At 38.9% G+C, this 17,055-nt stretch overlaps 1 protein-coding gene across 1 annotated transcript in view; it reads left to right on the plus strand.

Annotated features, from left to right (window-relative positions):
* STARD9 (StAR related lipid transfer domain containing 9) overlaps positions 1–17,055 on the plus strand; it is a gene marked incomplete at its 5' end in the record, with an annotated part of 117,701 nt that overhangs the window by 81,033 nt on the left and 19,613 nt on the right. The window contains 5 exons of the mRNA XM_075713029.1: positions 676–758; positions 1,785–1,888; positions 4,107–4,154; positions 11,432–11,622; positions 15,993–16,476. Coding sequence (XP_075569144.1) covers positions 676–758; positions 1,785–1,888; positions 4,107–4,154; positions 11,432–11,622; positions 15,993–16,476 — 910 coding nt within the window. The remainder of the gene's footprint in view (positions 1–675; positions 759–1,784; positions 1,889–4,106; positions 4,155–11,431; positions 11,623–15,992; positions 16,477–17,055) is intronic.

Here is a 17,055-nt window from a genome sequence, read left to right on the forward strand (position 1 = left end):
GGGAAGACCTGTAGTCAGAGGCAGTGTTGTGGAAATTAGTGGAGGCTGGCTCTAAGCCAGCTGACCACTGGCAGGGTTTTGGCAGTTATGTACTATGGCTGAAATGACCTTCAGCTTTTTCACAGTGTGTTTAGGTGGAGGGTACTGTTTAGGTGGAGGGTACTAGCCACTGAGTCATAGGCTATGGCGAATGAGCTCAGATGACATGACTCAGGCTCCCGTATCTTCAGGTTGTTTAAAAAAAAAGAAAAAATCCAGTTTCTGGGAACTTGCAGTGATCTGGATTCTTAAAAAGATAGTGCAAAAACAAGTTTCCAGCAGTGGGTTAGTTATGTTTTTGATTTGAAGTCATGCTGGTCTTCAACATGAACAGGGAATTTATTCTTATGTTGAGTTTGCAGAGATCTCCAAGATTAGTTTGCTTGGGTGCTGTCATTACAGAACGATAACTCTGCTGTTCCATAGTGGCAAATTTTAAAAATAGTTCTGTGCTCTGTAGCGGTCAGAAAGCTGTTGGTCAGAATTTTTTTTTTTTTTTTTTTTTAACATACTGTTCTGTAGTAGCTTGTATGTGCTGTAGTCTGTATACTGAAGTTAAGAAACTGCTAATATTCTAGGGTCCAACTGTTTGATGAATTATGTCTCTGTTGATTTCTAATTAATTTTTGTTCATAGGAGCCCTTGTTGTCCTTGGCAAGTCTCATAAGTTCAGATTCAATCACCCAGCAGAAGCTGCCATCTTAAGACAAAGAAGATCAGTAAGTTCTAAAATTGTATTTTTCTCTCCTAATTCTTCATTGATTTTCCAAATTATTCTTCCTTTTAAAAGCAAGCCTGATTATAGATAATATTTCTTCTCATCATCATATTCACTTGCTTCATTTCCTCCATCTAATGGTCTGTAATGACACTAAGCCTTTTGTGGGAGGACACTAGTGCTTCTTTCAGATGTGCTTAGCAAAAGATGATGCAGATCCCTTGAATAATTTAGTGTTTCCTATTTCTAGTCATGACTACAGTAGGATTGAAACAGAAAGGCAGAATGCCGCAGTGAAAAGACCGGTTAAGAGGCCTCCCACATTTGATAATTTTCTGGATTACCTTCTTTCTCTGTCATTTCACCATCCCAAATTAAGTATACTAGGAGAAATGGAAAATTTATGGGATTAAGTGCCTGAGTATTGTTGACACTGAAAGCACTTAATTGTTGCATACATCAGAAATAGATAAAATATTTCTTGGTATGTTAATCTCAAGAGCTAACTACTGCAAGATATTATTTGGTCAGCTAGTTCAATAATGTTTCAAAAAAATTAGAAAATTCTTAAAAAGACTGGCATATATGACTAAAAAACCTAACTTAAAGTATGTAAATGTTCTGGTTTAGGACATAGCTGTATTGCCAACTGATATTGGCAAGAATCTACCTTTTAAAATGGATTTTCATATAGTAACATTTTATACTTTCTGCTCAACTGTCCTTTTGTACTCACTTCTGTAGTTAAGGGGCTTAACTTCCATTTGTTTTCATTCTTAATTTCTTGATTAATGAAACACGCAGTACACTAAAACAGAGCTACAAGAAGAGGTCTACTCAGTAACAAATACTTAGCAACTTTGCAAATTATCAAAGACTAAGCAGAAGTGTAAATGAGATTATAAATTCACATGGGAGGTATTATGCAGCATTGCACAGTAGTTGGCAATGGCGGTATTAGTAACTTGGAAGTTCCTGGGTTCCTGTGATATTTTTTCTTCCTGTTCTCATGTTGTGTGTTTTATAGATTAATGAAACCCCACCCATTCTGAGTTGTGGAGCTTTGGACTGGCTCAACCTGGATGGAAGTTGCACCCATTCTCCTTGCTATATCCTTTCTTCTTTTGACAAGTGAGTGTAAAAAACCAACCAACAAAACAACTTCTCATGTGGGATGATGTGTGAAACGAGGGCTTGGTTCAGACAAAACTAAGTTGTATATAGAATAGGTCCCATCATGTTTTCAAGTGATCAAATAGAAGTGTCCAAGAAAATGCATTGGCCAACTGACTAATATACAGTGTTATGATATCCAAGCAACAAACCTGAAAAATTATTTATTAATGCACAATGAATATTGATGCACAATCAAGAAAATGCCTTGGATGAGGCTGTCAGCCTTAATTCAGTTCATTTGCACATCTGTATTATAGCTGTTTTGATATACAAGCTAATCTATAATTTTTACAATATTCTTACTTCAGTGCACAGAATGGACTTTTCTAGATATGATTTAGCCAAGGTGATTATTACCTGTTCAGTTTCCCTGGTAATTGGTTGTGGAAATCATGGTTTGTTAATAAATTCCCTTTAGTTCAAGTCCTCACTGAGCCCTTCATCTCAGAAAGCCATTGTGATTCTCTCTTCTTTTAAAACTGAGCAGTAAATAAGGCATAGACTGCTTCTGAAATGTTGAAGAGCTGCTCATACTCACAGTGTATGCTTTTCATGGCAGAGCCTTTCTGAAAGGGAAAGGATTGGTGTGATGAAGACAGTGATTAATATGTATCAGGAAAATGAATTAAGGTATCTCCTGTGTTTCTGTTTATAACATTGAAAACAGACTATCACAGAATTAAATGTAATTGGGTTCTTTCTCTTTTTTAATTCCTCTCAGCCTGGCACATTCAATTGACCTGTTAAAGGCAAGAAACAGCCATCTTCTTATTCATATCTGTTTATAGTTCTCCTTCTTGCTAGAGTGTTTTTGGTGTGGTAACATACTGGGAATCTTTTATCTCCTTCTAGAGGAAGTATCTCATCTTGTTTTTATGAGTATAAAATGTTAATCTCTGTTTTGAACATCTCTTCATACTTCTAGTCAAGTGGCTTGCTTTCCACCTTGGACAGTGTGTTTCTACATGTTCTCTTTAATGTATCTAATCTCTGCATCTGCTTTTCATTTGCTGCGGTGATACCTTTCTATACAAAATGGTGTTTCGTTTTGTTTCTTTACTGAAGTACATTTTACACATCACTGCTGTTATTTTCTTTGTAAAAATTACAAGGAATTTAAAAATAACGGTTTGTCTAATGACCTTCAAAAGTAGATAGCAAGTTGCTCTTTGCATAGGTATAAACATCAGAGGTGGAGCTTTTGTCGCAGAAATGTGTTGATGGACCTAGAGAAACCTGCAGAAATCCCAAAGCATTGCGAACAGTTTAGCACAGAATTGCCCTTGGTTTTCCTCTTTTTAACCTGAAAAAACTGAAGAACAGTTCTGATTGATCTTTTTCGGACCATGTTCAGATAGCAGATTTGTTTGTGTTGATCAATTTTTTAAACACTTGGATAGGACTATGCATATTACATTGCTTAACGTTACACTCATACTTACCTTGAGTGTTTCAAATGATTACTTCAGTGAAAATGAAAAGCATTATGGTATTGCATTCGCTTGATTTTTATGAATGTCCATCTCTTACAGGAATAAGCTATAAACTATGTATAATATTAGTTGTCTTTCACCTTACGTAATCCGGTGGTCTTTTTTTCCTCTTGAATAGTTTTTTGGCAAAAGTAAACTGAATTGATCCACTCAGCCTTCCTTTACAGTAACCAGTAAGCCTATGTTTCTGTCCAGACAAGTAGTTTTCCTCATGAAGTAGGTTATGATTGAGACATCTAGCCTAAGATCTATAATATGAGAATAAAAGGAGGTATATGCGGTCTCTCAAATGTCCAGCTTTTGTGAAGAAAAGTCAATGTCAAGTTCTAAAAGGTGTGTCTGAGGTACTTTGCAAACAGTAGTACAGGACTAAGTGGACTACAGGGAGTGCTTATTTGCTCATCAGTAAAAAGTCCACCTAGTGCAGGGTCTTGTCTCTGTCAGAAAGAGATGCTTAGAGGAAAATATAAGAACAGGGCAACCTGTGTCTGTGTGTCTCTCCCCCACCCACCCACCCCCACTTGATAGTTCTTGATGCTCTCCCAGCTGCTAGCAATCTGCATCTTAGAACCTTCCTCTACTGAAAATTACAATAACATCTCTGTGTATAATAGGCTTCAGTGAAGTTTTCTTGCCTTCTTTTTGAATGTCTTTATGATCTCCTATTTTCATTTTTACAGTCAAAAATGTAGAAACTGTGAGGAAAGCAAATGTTCTCCTGAACTAAGGTAAGAATATTATGTGTCTAAATCATGCTGAATTTTTTGGCCCCTCTAGCTTTGTCTTTCTCCTGTTCCACACTGATTTCCTCCAGAAGAGATGCAAACTAGGCTTCAAGCTTTAATTTCATTTTATCGTATTGAAACAAGAATCTGTACATGCAGCTGAGTTATAGGCAAGTCTCTGCAACCATCTTCTTCATACTTGATCTTGTGCAAGTGGTTTGCACCTTTGTTGCACATGTAACCTGTATTTTAAAGCCATGACTACTTGGCTTTTAAAGGTACAATATGTAAGAATACTGAAATATATTAAATTTGGTGTCAGTAGTAGGTACTGTGAATACTCATTAGTATATTGAAAATTCTTTGGACAAATTGGTTTCTCTTCTGGTGAGAAGAAAATAGCTTTATGGAAGAGTCCAAAAAAGAAGTCTATGCATAGAACATGGTTCATTCATGCAAAGAAGCACAGCAGCTGCACACAAAAATTATTCAGAAATTGTTGGGCTTCTATGGGTTTAAGTATTCTTTAATCAGGAATGGATGGTACTTTGCTTTCTTCTAGATTTTTTTATTTCAGAACATACAAACATATATATTATGGTAATGATTACTTACAGTCTTATCTCTCATGCTGTCAGTATGATGACATTTTTCTCATCTGCTTTTCGTGGGTTCAATTGCCAGTTCAACCTCTAATTGTATGTTAAAATATTTTGAGAAATGAGAGAGAAAACAAATTTCTACCATTGCGCCCAAATATTAAAACTTTAGGCAGGAAACTTTCCTTGAAAGAGGGTGTGATTCATTGTACTCTTACTTGGCTGCTTGATCGTACACCGTAATCAGAAGAGCCCCTGCCCCTCAAACTTCTGATGCTTGTTGTCAGCCAGCAAACACACAGAAGGCTTGTGACTGGCATCAGTCATCATACGACAGCGTTGCCACAAATAAGTAGATAATGAAGTTCTTGCTCCTGTCATTGCCTTAGTACCATACTGCATATAACTATAAACCCTGATTTTGTTCTCTTGCTGGTTTGAAAAAAACCAGGAGTTGTTCAATTAGAGTCCAGTGGTATAGCAGTGCACTGAATTAATTTTAGCTGATTGGAATGTGTTTAAGCCCTCTTTCCTTGAAAATACCAACATTGTTAAATTGGAAAAAAAAAAATCATCTTACAAGAATGTGTGAAACTCTACTGAACTGGAAAGGAAACAGTGCCCATAGATATGGCATCTGATGCTGGAGAACAAAACACAATTATTATTCTAATGTGGTGTAGTTATTATGTCCAACTAATATTTGTAAAAATAATACTCTGAGTTCTTACTAACAGCTTTGAGAATTTCAGTGCTCTACAAATACAAGAAATCTTTTGCATCTCTTAAAAGATACCTCAAATACTTCATTTCACAGAGAAATGCACTGTGTCAATTACAGCAGCTCTAAAACTTACAGCAGAATCGCTATAGTGGGTTAGCAGGGGAACTAACTGATTCTACATATAACTGAAATCATAAGGGGAAAACCTGTGATAGATTGTAGTTCCAGCTGAACTGGAATTTAGCAAGGCAGCGGTGACCTTTACTGGAGCGTGTGGCTGTGTCTTGTGCCTGTGACTCCTTGCCAAAAAGAGGTCTGTTTTAGAAATGTATTTAAAGGGTTGCCTTAAATAAGTCATCGCCTTCCTGTTGTTTTGGGGGATTAGGCAAAGAAAAAAAAACCCAAGGTTTTGCATGGAAAGGCTAAAAAACAAAAAAAAACCCCACCAACAACAACAAAAAATGCACAGGCGTGCTTTTTCTGAAAGCAAACCAGCTAATCAGAAGACAAAATGATATTTCACCTGATGGTAACTTCCGTGAAGAGGATTACTCTGTGTGTGCATTTCCAAAGGTCCCTTATTTCTACAGGTTTCTGACTGTCCTGGCTGTTTTGACCGATTACTGGTTCCCACCTCCTGCCCCCCACCCCCCAACTTTTGCTTTGAATTGTGTGAGTGGCATTGCTTCAGGAGGCCAGAGGAGGTGGTGATACAAGGTCTCTGCACCTCCTTCATCGCTCTTCCCTTTGCTTTAGGGAGGAGAGGGAGAGGTTTGAGCCTGTGTGCTAGGCAGAAGCCGATCTATGATCCCATGCAGCTGCATGGTGCGTGCTGCTGTGCGATGCTTGGAGGCCCTGCGGGAAGGGCCCCGGATTGGGCACGGGTGGAGGGGGAGGATGGAGCAGGGGTAGGTGTGTGTCAGTGGATAGGCTTGTAACCCAGACTTGCGATTGCTCTCAGTGCTGGGATTTGCAAGGGCGCAAAATGCCTTGCCAACATCTTTTTTTTTCTGCTTTATTATTAACTCTTCTTCCCCTGGAAAGAATCATTTGTAAAAGAAAAATGGGACTTGAACACTAGGCAGACAGAAGGATGGGGGTGCTAACTTGACTGATGTTTTCTTTGGGAAAATTGGCAAATTTCAGCTTTTAGCAACAGTGGTTATTTTCACTTGAGTTTCTCTGTTTGAGCCTTAAGATTTTGTTGCAGGAGGCGTTCAGCCTCACCACAGAGGTATTGCTGCCATAGTTACTGAAAACTGCATTATGCTGTAGCAGCCGCCAGCCTCTGCATCAGCAGTAGAAGTGTTTGGGGAAGAGGGGAGGAGAATTGCACAATAGGATCCCGGACAGCTGACGACAAAACAGGCTGGAAAAAATGTGGATTTACAGATGGTTCATTTAGCGTGCATCGTGCAAACTTTGTGGAGAGAAAAATGAGATGGAAAAACAATCCGGCAGCATTGGTGTAATATGAAAATTTTCTCCATAATTTGTGATTACCTTTAGTTTAAGGTTGGTGTCTTTCTGTTGTTGTAATTTTACTTGCTGTTTTTAAAGGTTTACTGGGAGGAGGGGTAACTGTTGACACTTCTTGCTGCATTTGGTACACCTAGAAATCTGCATGCTTTTATCAAATTCTATGCAGGGTTTCTTTCTTTTACATGCTGTATGCCAGAGTATGCCAGTCCTGTGAAACCATGATTTTATGTATGTCTTGATACCTACAGAAATGAAGCTGTTTGTCTTATGTTTGTCCTGAGGTTATATTATTTCCTGCTAGAGCTATACCAAGTGTAGATTGCTTACGTGGGAAAGCAGGAATACAAGCAATAGCAGAAATTGGTCTGTGCTTGATTTCTCTATCTCGCAGATTCCTGTATTTCAAGTCTAAACTTAACAGTACATCTGATTTAAGATGTTTTAGATGAAAGAAATGAGTGATCTCATCTACCTATTACAGAATATAGCTAAATTCTTATGTTAACTGGATTGATACTTGGTTTTAGTTTAATCATTCAAACATGTATTACACAAACTGATTGTTCTTTAAATTGTCTATTAGGTGATTTAGCTATGAAGTGTGTGTGAATCTGTTATTTTCTTTCTGGGTCATTGCCACCCCATTTTTTAGTTTAGTTTGTCATGTTATTTCCACAAACCAGCAAGAGTGTGTTGATGTGACATAGCATGTTTGAAGGTAGAAAGGGAGCATTCTTGCTTCATGTTCTTGGTTTCAGCAGCTTCTGTGAGACTGATCTGTATCCCAAACCAGCCAGTCATTTTGCTTTCACAGTCAGTAGTCTCACGGCCAGAGGAAAAACATCTTCTGGCATACCTGTATTATGTAAGTGGCTCTGCATGAATTGTCATTGTCTTTTTGTTCTGCTTGAGAAAACGGTCTTTAAGAAGCAACTTCATAAAAAGGTATTTAATGTTCAGTCTCTTTATTCATTACCTGTCTTTACTGCCCTGCCTGGTTTTTGTTTTGTACTACTAAAAATTAGGAGACGAAGCAAAGAGGCAGTGAGAGCGGCAGAATTGCAATTGGTATATATGCCTTCAGCAACAGTATTTTATTACAGAAACTTTAACCTTAGAGAGAGAGAGGATTGTACCAACTAGCTACAAGAATCAGAAGCAGTAGCACCAGAACAGAACAGAAGCAGTAATAATACTGTAATGGTTGCTGTGCCATGTTTGTTTTTCCAAGGTTTAAAGTGAAGTATGGGTATGCCTCTGTACTCTGCCTTTTTGGGGTGTAGCTGTAGTATGGAGCTGTGATTAATAACATCAGTTTGGCCTGCATCGTGTTCTGCTGTGCGTGCAAACACACAGGCCTGTTGGAAAGGATCTTACAGCTTCATGTTAGTTCAGCAAAAAGCCATTACCACACACATGAGGGAATACGCTAGTGCTGCTGAGAACAGCAAACAACATACTTCCATGTGCGTTGTTTGCATTGCTTATTCTCTGATACTTTATAATATGGGTGGGGTGAGGGGTGGGGGTTTCAGCATTATTGGAAAGTATGGGAAGAGGTTGTGACCCTCTCCCAGCTGTAAACAGATGTTACCTAACCGCCTCTGTGAGCATTGTGAGGTCTTCGGATTGAAATGCAACACTGGGTTGTTTCATATACTTAAATGTTCTGGGTTTCCATTTGTAAACAGTTTGAACTCTAATAGGTCGATTTTATGGAAAGGATGGCTAGAAGTCATGGTTAGGAAGAATATGAGATATCTTGTAAGAGGAATTTTATTTTAGTTTTAGTAAGCAGTTGCAGAACAAGAATTCTTTCTCTACTGTTTTACTATTATGCTCCACTTTTCAGCCTTATTGGCAATGATTTACTCAGCTTCCTCAATCTCATACAGAACGGTGCTCATAATGATAAATGAATAGAAATCAGCTCTTCTGATACTTGACTTTCTGATATGTGATAATGTTAATGGATCCTCATCACTCCTCTTGGATGAATGTACTTTGCTTCTTTCACACGTGTCTCAGACTAAGTGACTTGCCCAAGGTCATGCAGTTGTCCAGTAACAAATTTAGACTCACATTTTTCAACTTTCATACCACCATAGGAATCAGAGCTTTTTATATGTCTGTTAGTAAAACAGGTTAAAGACTCCCCCATCATCAGAGTATGTGCAGAGACTTAACATTTACAATTGCCATTAAGGCTTATTAGTTTTAACGTATCAGCAAGAAGAGGCTTCAGCTGACATCGAGGCTCTGTTAGGTTTAGTGCATAGGCATCCAGAGGCTGTCCTCACCCTGAAGACCTTGCAGCCTAAGTATGTGAATCACAGAGGTGATATAACAGCTCCAAAATCAGAGAGGTTTTGTCTCAGATCAGTGCTTTAACCTCCAGATTATATGGCTGCACCATTACATTTCCCTTGGAAAATACAGAAGATAACCTGGAAGCTGCATTCAGGGAAAGCCGCCCTCAGAGTTATCGTTAAAACCATGGGAGCTTTCCCTAAACGAGATCCTTCAGATTTAATACTGTGTTCGAAAAGTGATTCTTCTTTAGTTAACCCGTCTAGCTTTAACCTCTGAGTTTGTCCCCCAGTAGTTGGTGGCATTACAAATACCTGAACAGCTGGAGATTTGTAATAGCCATATGAGCGTTTCAGTGCTGCAGTGAAGTGTCAATTCAAACCTACTTCAGCTGAATGAGGAATGAGGCATCCCACTCCTATTTCCTGGGGATCAATTAAAGTTTATCTGAGAGAAAAAAAATTACAAATCACAGACTGCTAGCATCTTTGTAGTCAAGCCAAGGACAAATAGATCTTGGAGCTGCCTATTCTTATAATTTGTTCCTGTGGGTCCCAAACAGACACAAACCCTTTAAGCAGATGACAGTAGCAAAGTTTGTACTCTGACTGTTTGCACCATGCCAGACAGCTGAACAGATGATGTTCCTTTTCGGTTATTCTCACCAGCATAACATTTACATAAACGTTAAAACCAAACTGAATTCTGTTTTCCTCAGATGAGTGAGACTCACAGTAATATTGTAGATTATTGAGAATCTTAAGGCTTTTATGTAGTGAGGCTTTCCCACTGCTTCTTAAGAAAGCGAAATGTATGTTCCATGTAAAGGTACGCCAGAAGACTTGTAGACTTTGGCTGCTTAATTGATTCATCTGTTTTGTCTGCTAATCTAGCACACAGAATCAAAGTTGTTGCTATAGAAATGGTTGCTTTGAACACATGCTTATTGTTCTAAATAGAGATGTCAAACTAATTCCTATGTAGCAAAGGTCAAATGCTCTTTTCATACAGGTGACCTTGCATTGGTAATGATTTTACAAACAACACGAAGTTTCCAAAGCGTTCCTTTTGAAATTATATTTTTGTTTTCTTTTGATCTTCAGGGACTCTTTAGAGTTTATCAAAACTGATGTTTTGATGTTTTGTATCAACCTTTGCTCTCTTTAAAAGTATAATAAATACATCATTATAATAAATACATCATTTACTTCATTAGTAAAATACATTAAAAATTTTTTTTCAAGACTTAAAGATTTGATTTTCTGAAGTTACATATAATAATGTGGTGTTTAGAAACAAAACAACTGGCAAAGGTCATATATCACCTTTATATATAATATAACGTTAAGAATTTCTGATGATAATGTGTGGACACGTAGAATACATACTCCTTTCAGAGGGTTAATGTATTTTGAATATTATCATGGGTCATGCTAAGAATAAATACTATTTTGATTGTTACTCTGTGTGTGTACGTGTAAAATTTTGGCACGCAGTCAGGAACTAAACATCTTGGAGGTGACTGTAAGGCAGTTTTTCACAGGTTAGTCACTCACTTTTCTGATCACAGTTCTGCCCCAAATATAGAAGCAGTAATCTAATATAGTTGTTGCATGCAACAGAGAACTGGGTGATCGAGCTCTTTCCTTGGTACTGCCAGAGACTGTCAGTGTAATCTCAACAATGCCTGTAACCCTTTCTAGGTTGGAAATTTTTGATCTGAAAACAGAGAAGAACATTTGTCATTTCTGTAAAGCGCTTTGAAGTTCTTAGATGACAAATATCCTATATAGTGGTTATAAAATCTTGTGACGTATAAACAACCCCCCTCTCCAGTTTCGTTTTTGGAAGATCTACAGCAGAATGAAAAGTGACAAGATTTTTTTTAAATTCTTTTTGCTATTATCTTTCTGGTGATGGAATTTTCTGCTTCACCACGAGAGCTTTTGTGTTTGCTGGCATTTATGATACCTACAGGATTGTAGCCTGCTGTGACCTGCATATACACAGCTACTTTACCATCATGAGTTTTTGTCATAACACACCCTTACTGAACAATACAGTATCTTGAATGCTGTCTGTCTTTCTTTAGTAAGATGACTTGTTTTTTTACAAATGTTTGGTATTCGTTTCTGGTTTAAATTCGCTGTCAACATTTCTAACAGCAGAGAAATAGATGCTGTGCATGAAGAGTACAAGCAGAAACTGAGAGACCAGGAAGCTTTCCACAGAAAACAAATTCAACGGCAGCAGCTCTATGTTGAGGATTTAAAGCAGCAGATCCTGAGAGGACAGATCAAAGCAGAGCAGGAACTAGAAAATGACCAAGCACTAATCAACCAGCAGATCCAAGAAAGTGGGTACTTGCCTCTTCCCCGCTCTCACTTCCCTTCCATTACTGCATTCTTTCATCCTCTTGGTGTTTTTGTCCTGGTTATACTTTATATTGTGGGTGGAACTTTTATTATGGCTTATTACTAGTTTTCTCTATAATTGCCTTTCCCTTGAGAACAGTTACTAAGCTTTGATTAACAGGACTAAAGGGCCTCCTTTGCAGTGCACCAGCAGCCCTGTTTAAATAGCTCTGCAGGTCACTGCTGGGAGAGACAGCACCAGCATGCTACTCCCCTGTGGCACGGAGCCTCTCGTCTCCCAAGGTGCACCCCGTCCTGCCTCCCTGCAGCTTTGCTCTGCTCATACCTGTAGTGCAACTCTGCCAGGTTGCAATGTAGACCGAGTCCGCTATTGTGTTTCGAGCTTTCCTTGTGATATACCTGTGCTTCATCCAGTGAGTTGTTCTGGGAGACTGAAATTGAGATGACTGTGGTAGTCCGTCCCATAAGCTTTCAGGGGAAACTGCTCTAACAACAGGATGCGATAGGAACCAAGCAGCACTTCCAAGACAGAGATTAGTGTCGGTTGAGGTACTCTCTTTATGCATTTCATTGACGGTATCACCTGTAACAATATAGACCATTTTCACGTGCTTTTAATGAATTTCACTCATTAGGAAAAATAGGGCCATGGCATAAGACCACAGCTCAAACTGAATTTTCTGTGGTTGCTATGTGAGTTTTAAACAATGAAAACAAAGAAAACACATCTGAGAAGTAGGTGGGACACTGAAGTTCAGAGCTAAAATCCCAGCCCCAGCTGAGGGAAAGAGTTTCACAGGATTTTACATAGTCAATATTTCCACACACCCCCACCCGTTTACAGTATGAAGAAAAATGTAGAAAAGATATTCCGTGGTAGAAACTGAAGTGTGACAAATTAAGATTAAAAGTACGATGCGGGTTTTACTTACCCTAACGATGATTAATTAGTGGTATTGCATTCTCCGCTGCTGAATTTGTTTTAAACCAAAACTGGATTAAAAAAAAAGAGTCATGCTTTGGTTCAAATAGGAGTTATTTCTAGGAAGTTCTACAGTGTTGTGCAAGAGTACTAAAGGCTAGATCGGTGTTCATATTTTGAATGGCAAATAGCTATGTCAGAAGGTGGAGCCACAGTGTATTTGGAGAGGTATTTTTTCAGTGTCAGTAGCTCCTGGCCCCCATGCAGGCAGACATATTCAGCAATATGTCTTGATGGGGTTGGGCTGCCCCTTAACAAGTTTGTAGACTGATTTGGGAACATTTTAAACCTTGAGATGTTTTTGACCACTGAAATTGGGTGGTTATAGTGTTCTCTAGTTTGCCTTCTAATGAATGATTTAATCCAGGATTTTCGATAAGCAAAGTATGCCTGTTACAAAGGTACCGTTCCCACTTGGCAAAACCTGCTATTGGTTCCTGGAAGAAGAAAATTTCTGTGAATTTTTGGAAGCTTCTCAGACCCAAGCTTATGGAGTCTGCTATCTTTTAATTATGCCAGCCACAATGAAAAGATTAAAAGGAAATTGTAGTGATGGGATGTAGCAGAAATGGACTTAGAATATTTAGATAGTACAGAGAACCAGGAAGAGTTCCCCCAAAGTGTCTTTTATTTCATGGCTCTGTAGACTTGTTCTCTGCTCCCTCTAGTTCTGCTGTTTTCTCTGTGTTCACACGAAGCTTAGCCAGGCAGGTAGTTTTTGCCAGCCAAATACAATTTTTCACTTGGCAACCCACCGAAGTTCTCCACCTTTTCTGCGCCCTCTGTGTCTCAGCTCCTGACAGAGGCAAGTTTCTGAGCAGAGATTAATTAGTTTCTTAAGAGCTTGCAGCTCTGTTGCCGGGAAACTCTTATCTGCCAAATATTCTGCTTGCTAGAAACATGCTAAAGAGGACAGATCTAGAAAGAAAGAGTTGAGAAAAAAGCTTTGTATGTGAAAGTTAAAAATGTTATTAAGAAAAAGTAACTAAAATAATGACTAAAATGCTTCCCTTTTATCCAGAGAGTAACCATAGAGTTAGAATTCCCACTCCTGTGCATGTGCTGTGTGCAGAGCTGCCAACATAGACAGGACAGGAGACTCATTGTGGTAGGGATCACTAATGAAGTATGTTTAACAAGATCAGTAGTCACCAAGCAAGTGATGCTGACTATGCCTGTGCAGTAATGATTTCTTACATTAGAAAAATTTCCTCAGCCCAAAATTCCTCTCTTGCAGCTCAGCTGTGCAGAGCTGCAAGTAGCCCTCATTCATCACATCAGACTTAAATACCTCTTAATTCCTAACCCCCTGAATAAGCAACGAAATGTTGCTTATTCAGTAAAGGACTGCAGATTGAAGGTAAGCCCAGCCAAAAAAATGTTGCCGTTAGTAAGACAAGAAGTGCTTTGAAAAGCTTTGGGCCTTTGAGAAATGCTCCACTTGTCAAGGAGCCTTGCGTGTGATTTTTACATTGCTTTTTCAGCTAAGGATATTTTTTGTTTGCATGGTGGACCTGAATATGTGTATTTTTATAGCAGCATATAAATGAACAAACTCTGCTTCGTTAAGAGAACATGTCCAAGCCATCAGACACAATCTGGTAGTGGTGATCTCAATAATCCCTTATTTTGATTGTTCATCATAGCTCAGATTGAAGCCAGTGCACTCTGAAAAACCTCTAAGCACATCTCCTGCATGGAATTAAGTAGTCTTGCATCCAGGGTTAAAAACAAATCAACCTGGTGTTCTGTGTTCTCTAGTGCTTCCCCGTTGACTGCAAAGATCAGGTTCTGAATATTTAGAGAAGACTAAGTGTGCAAGCAGAGGTAACATATTTTATTACCAAATTAGGTTAATCTATTTGTGAGCATATTTAGCATTTATGAAATATGGGGGACATTAACAAAAGCAGAGAAGCTAACTCTCTTTGTGGAGTAGAGTGGTGATTTTATGAAAAAGACGCATTGACTGGTGGTACGAGCTTGTCTTTTTTGAATTAGGTTTGTCCTGATAGCTAAAGGTTGTGTTGGCTTCACTTGCATCCTTGCCATGAGAGTATTTATTTCAAGTACATTACATGCCAAAGTGCTCATGTACAAGATATGTGGGCTTCCATCAGGCTGTTTTGGCAGGTACTTGTTGGAACAGCCATAGTTGCAACAGGTAGTAAATTTGTGGTTGTTGCTGTACCTCAGCCAGGTACCACACAGGGTTTGTGTTGCTTGGGAAGTTTCCATCTGATGGGTTTAGAAAACTGTCCGGCAGGTACCTATGCAGTGACTTCCTTGTAGCCTTGTCTTCAGCCCACTTTGAAGGTTGCATGCTGATCCACAGGACGGGTAGCTGGCAGCTGCCCCTGCAAATGAGGCACATCCCAACTGGGGCGTAGAGAGGTCTAGCCTTCAGGCTTACTGAACTTGCCACCGATAAGGACAAGCACAAAAATTGCCATTTTCTGTGCTAAACAAAGTTCCTTAGCATGACTCTGGGCTCCCTCATTTTCAGCATGCCTAGGTAAGTGAGAGAAAAGAGTTTGCAGGTGTTTTTTGTTGGTTCAGTCGAGTTAAGGAGGAAAGGATAGGAGCAAAAGGCACAAAGAAATGTTTGGTTTAGAATAGTTGTAAAACACTCAAATGTTGTGACAAGAAGTCAGTAACACTTTAAGATTGCACAAGTGCTTATTTTTTCACTCGAAATGTAGGAATTTATTAGCCAAAGGCTCATTAGTATGTACATGAAATTCCATTTGCTGCATTAACACAGAGGCTCTGTTCAGCTCTGTACGACTTCCTCTTCTAGGTCCCTTGTTAACTCTGCTCTCAGTGCACATATATTCGTTCCCTAAGTAGCACATACAAAGTTTAACATGTGACTTCAGAATAATTAAGCAGAAGTAGTAGCAGCGTATTTCACAGTAAAAAGCTAATGAAGTCATACTTCACTACTGTGAATATATACACTATGTCTGAAAAGTGCACAGAATTGAACTCGGGTCTTTTAATGCTTCCACTGTATTTTAACAACAAAATTGAGGTGACATTTGAGTGTAATCTTTGAGAAATTGAAATGTGTTCTACTTTTGGCTTGCAAACAAGATCCTATCCTCCAGTCTCCTTAGCTGTATCAGCCAAGCCCCTGCTTGTATCTTGCAGTTGTTACCCGAGTCCTTATCCCAATGGAGAGGCTTTCAGTTATCAACGAAGTGCAGCAATGATACATTTTTCTCTAAATGGTTCGTCAAGACTCTGCTCTACATGCATAGAAATTCTGTTCTCAAATGAGCTCTCAAGGCTGATTAAATTAAGAAGCAAGATAGTAACAAAGGTGTTCCTATTTTTACTTTCTTTCAATCATTGTTTTGTTTACAGACCAGCAGTGGCTTATAAATGAGAATAAACGACTGGCTGCCCTTCAGCAACAGCAGAGGGAGTTTGCAGTGCAAACAGAGTCTACGCTATATGCAGAGGCTGAGGTGCAGAGTACCATTGGGCTGGAAACCTGCCCTTCCCTGCTACAGCAGAACAAGAAGAAACTGGTGCAGCTGGAGCTCTTGCGAAGATACTCCTTAAAAAAGGCAGAAAGAAACATAAGACGGAAAAAGGTCAAATTCCAGCTGGAAAGGATAGTCAAGAAGCAGAAGTTATTGGAAGCCAAGCAAAACCTAGAGCAGCTGGAAGCTAGCTGCTGGCTCAATGAAGAGCGTGTGAAACAATCCCAAGTCCTAAATGAAAATACTGCTGTACAGTCCTCTTTGGATCACCAGTTGCAAAAGAGAAGGAAGTCATTGGGTTCAAGCTCCTTGCAGCACAGGCAGCATTCATTCTGTAACCCACATTTGCCCCAGGTACCCAGGTAAGTTAACATCTGCCAATTCCTCTGCACTTTCAAAAGTAATTTAAATTCAAGGTATTTTCAGTGGCCACCTGTAATCCAGAATGCCATTCAGTGTATTGAAACAATCCCAAAACTTGCAATATCAGTGAGCTTACTATATTGTATGTCACACTGGAGCTGTTTGTCCTTTTTCCTTGGATCTATCTGTACATTGCATTCCCTGCTTAGCTCTTTGACATGGTCTTTCTCACTTTTTACATTCCTCTCTCAAGCCTTTCTGCACTTTTTACCTCTTTGTGAATGCTTCCCAGAACTGGCTTAACTCTTGTTCTTACCTTGTTCAAACTGTTGGTAAATACTAATTTCTGCATAGTTTTTATCTTGATTAGGGTCAAACTCTTCCTTCAGAACATTTACATCATTGGAGTGATTCTGGATTGGACTTTTAAGCTGGCCAGCCTTTCTCAAGCTTTTTTTTTTTTTTTTTTTTTTTTTTTTTTTTTTTTTGATTCTCTGATAGAATTTCCTTTTCAAAGGCGTTAAGATTGTTGCTTCATGTATTGTTACTCTTAACAACAAGACTACTGATGTGGAAGC

Source organism: Pelecanus crispus, chromosome 6 (genome assembly GCF_030463565.1).
Source record: "Pelecanus crispus isolate bPelCri1 chromosome 6, bPelCri1.pri, whole genome shotgun sequence".
Classification (NCBI taxonomy): Eukaryota; Metazoa; Chordata; class Aves; order Pelecaniformes; family Pelecanidae; genus Pelecanus; species Pelecanus crispus.